This window comes from Mizuhopecten yessoensis, unplaced genomic scaffold, assembly GCF_002113885.1.
Source record: "Mizuhopecten yessoensis strain PY_sf001 unplaced genomic scaffold, ASM211388v2 hete_36147064, whole genome shotgun sequence".
NCBI lineage: Eukaryota > Metazoa > Mollusca > Bivalvia > Pectinida > Pectinidae > Mizuhopecten > Mizuhopecten yessoensis.
Window position 1 is genome coordinate 1 of NW_018484830.1, and position 3719 is coordinate 3719.

The following is a 3719-nucleotide window of genomic DNA, read 5'->3' on the forward strand; positions in this document are numbered from 1 at the left end:
ATTATTGAACGGTGTTTTATGTATACTGTGATGTCACTCTCCTGTGACAGATAATGTTATATGCATATACGGCTGTTCCTTTAAGCATAAGGGCTTTTGGTTAATAAAGAATGAATTAATGAATGAACTTGTAGTCTCAAAATGCTTACTTACCTGAGGAACACAAGATATATTGGCATGATGCTCATCGTAGCAATAAGTGTTGAAACCATGGAAACGGCGACATACGGAATGAGAAACTGACATCCGCTGTCACAGATACCAGGCCGTGCCGTCTGGTCACCTGACACAAACCTACAGTCACTGTATACCTAAGAAAAAGTCAACAATGGCGACATATTAGGCAAAAAGACGCAAACGCAAAGAAGAGTGTTTCCAAAATATAAAGAATCATTATAATACATGTTCTTTATTTTACTACTCTGCATAAATATATGTGCACTTTTTGTAGATGCTAATCTACCGACATACTATACATTTACACTGCTTATTGCAATTCCTATGTCAGTACAAACAATTCCACAGCGAAAATGATTTTAAAAAAAATCCGAATCGCGAAAATTAATTTAAGGAATGCGAACAGTTTATATGTTCAAAATGTGAAAGTTTGGACAACGCAAATAATTTCAAAGTAGAAAACGCGAAAACATCCACAAAGCGAATGAATTTAAAATTAAGAAAGAAATGCAAGCATTTCCACATTACAAATAGTGTTTTAAGTTAAATGCGAAATTTTGAACAATGCTAGTGGTTGTTGTGTGATTCAAAACGCAAACATTTCTACAATGTAAAAAAATAAGTTCAAAATGCGAAAATGTCCACAACACGATGGGTTTTAAGGTTAAAAAACTTTCAAATTTTTATAGTGCAAGGTGGAGAAGAAAAAAAACAAAAACGTAAACAGCTTTTAGGTTCAAATGCGAAACTGTAAACAACAACAATTAACGGACAGATTGATTTCTACAGTCTATATATTCTACTCTATTGTCTGGACAAGTTTCACTGGAGAATTGTATGAGAGCATTAATGTGTAGGCCTGGTACAGTTTCCTTAAATGTAGAGCTTACATTTTCGGTGACGTTGTGACAGCCAGCATGACAGGGTGTGATGAATGTCTGTCCGTCCGACCCGCACACCGCCTCGTATGGTACGCCCTCACATTGACAGCTCTGCACGGACGCCGGACTGAAACAAAAACACTCTTTTACATCATACGTGTAATCTGGCTAAACATGTCAAATCCTGTTGTCGTATTCTTCCGTTGTACATTTTGGCTGAGGGTAAAAAAGATTGTTAATAACTTAAGAATCCCCGTAACACTACCAAACACTGTATCTATGGGTCGGAAACTTTTTCTCCGGCATGACTACAGCTTAGATAAATCTTTTACAAAAAAAAAAAAAATCTCTTACGCATTTTTCACACACACAAAAAAAAAAGAAATGTAAAAAATATAAAAAAAGACCAGCAAAGCTTACTAGTATTTGTTTTACATGTTTACTAATATCACAGCATGTATTCAAGAAGGAACACTAGCAAACACACACACATGTAATTATTTCAAGAATTAAGACACCAAAATCCTGTTAACAAAAATGTCACCGTAATTCATGGTGAATATTTGGCAAAAACGCCTAATGTCCTATCAATAATCATTCTCCTTGACGGAAACACTTGACCCACATCTGCGAAAATACACCAAAGGTGGTATGCAGATTATTGGAAGAAGAAGAGGATGAAGCATGTAAAAACCTAGGTTACCAATCGGTTGAAAGCGAATTTAAAAAAACAACCTTCACAATATCAACATTTCCTTCTTTACACATTACAAAAGTTCGCCTTTTATATGCAGAATAAATGATATTAACTGTGTAAATGTTAACACTCTTCAATTTCTTTCATAGATGAGTAGGTTAATATTGATATATTGCTACTATTAACATTACCAGTATCACCATTAGCAAACAACGTCGCGAGTAAATCTCGTAAGAAATAATTATCAGTATGTAGTTCAGGACAACCTATGAAATAGGGAACATATCAGAATCAAATATACCAATTATAATAATTTCTGACGTAAAAAGCCCATCCGTTCACCTGGAAGCCTATTTCCTCCAAACACTCGACCGCTACCCGCGTGAAAAACGTGGGCACATTCACCAGGGCCCGCTTTCATTTATCGCGATCGAAAATGTAGAACCGGTTGGACAAGTGGTGTTCGTTTAGGAAATAAAGTCGGACCTAGTAATGCTGTTTTCTGTTGCAAGGCCTGCATAAACCTTTGCAGGTCCGCCAGGATTTGTACCCGATAATTCTACATTTACAAACAAACAAACCGGTTGTTCCGCATAAAACAACAGGCCCTGATTGTGTGAATATCACGTGTAGAATGTGGAAATACGCGCGCGTCGTCTGTCCTTGGCGTCTGCCCTAGGTAGTTTATGCTACCACATCAGTTTTCTTTATGATTGCGATCTGATATATTGGTGGTTACCTTCGCAGTGAAGCTCTTAATGACATGGATTTTTTGTGATGACATTTTGTTTGGGTACACCTGGATTATGGACAATACCAACAATAGATTGTAAATTACCGGAAGTTAACCAGGAATCAGCTCGTAAGTATAAGATTTAACATGATCAGTATTGCATAATAATCTGTCCTTGCGTAGAAAGAGTTGATGGTTGTGTCTTTCATCCAAACACCTTTATATATCTGCCAATGCAAGCAACATTTCCCGATGAATACAAGGTGAATGAATTTAGTTCAACTGTTAACTTTGAAAAGTACAATACAAATACGACACACTGAGTGTCATATTTGCTATCTTAGACAAAAAGTATTACGGCAATTGTCTTGCCATAAGATGTCGTCATTTCTTAGTACTTTGAATGTGATCTTAATTCTGAATAATTTCATTTTCAAAACTAAACATTTATTTTACAATAGTAATAATGGTAATGATATAGTGTTAAACTTTTAGGTACAGTTTACATCAAGTTATACTCACACAGCTATTCCGCCTACTCCTCCAATGGGTGGGTTTTCACAACCAAAAATAAACTCAAGGCTAGATAACGCCGTTGTCAGGAAGCTGAGGATGATAACCATCTTCAGGCACTGCCGTCTGCTCATGCGCAGACGTGATGTTAGGTACCCTCCAAGAAACACTCCAAATATACCTGTTCCTAACTTTTCAACTCCTTTAAAGGAAAACAATAATAAGTATAACAACCTACCGAAAACAGCAAAAACAATTACGCATGAATATATTCCATTCGAAAACTGTTCGGGTCTTTCCGTCAAATTGTTTGAGTAATCGCGGACCAATCAGCTGGCCGCAACTCAAAATTCAAATTAAGAACGGTTATCTACTTAATGTTATTTTTCCACACCTAATGTCGGATTTGAGGGGGATAGTACGAATCTAAAATTATCTCTCGAAAAAGATTGAAAGCATTTTAAGACATCTATGGACACTAGTTATTTCTGCGCTGTCCTTACCTAAGATGACATTTGCTTTCCAAGTCGGGACGTTGAACTGATTCTCTATGTATTTTGGTCCAAATATGGTATTTCCCATCGCCCCAAACAGCAAACACAATATGGCGGCTAGGCAAATATCGAATACGGCACATCGAACTACCTTGTATAAACCTCTTGGTAGGGCTGCAAATGAATAGGGATAGTGATAATAATAATATACAACATTTATATAG

The 3719-nt window shown here is 36.5% G+C and overlaps 1 protein-coding gene across 1 annotated transcript; it reads right to left on the bottom strand.

Annotated features, from left to right (window-relative positions):
• Positions 1 to 153: 153 nt before the first annotated feature.
• Positions 154 to 3663, bottom strand: LOC110444585 (solute carrier organic anion transporter family member 2B1-like; the record flags this gene model as incomplete). The annotated part of the gene is made up of 4 exons (XM_021488954.1): positions 3505 to 3663; positions 3011 to 3203; positions 1068 to 1185; positions 154 to 311 (listed from the first exon to the last, which is right to left on the bottom strand). Coding segments are annotated over exons 1-4 (548 nt in total), but the record flags the coding sequence as incomplete, so codon positions are not given.
• Between the last annotated feature and the right edge of the window lie 56 nt (positions 3664 to 3719).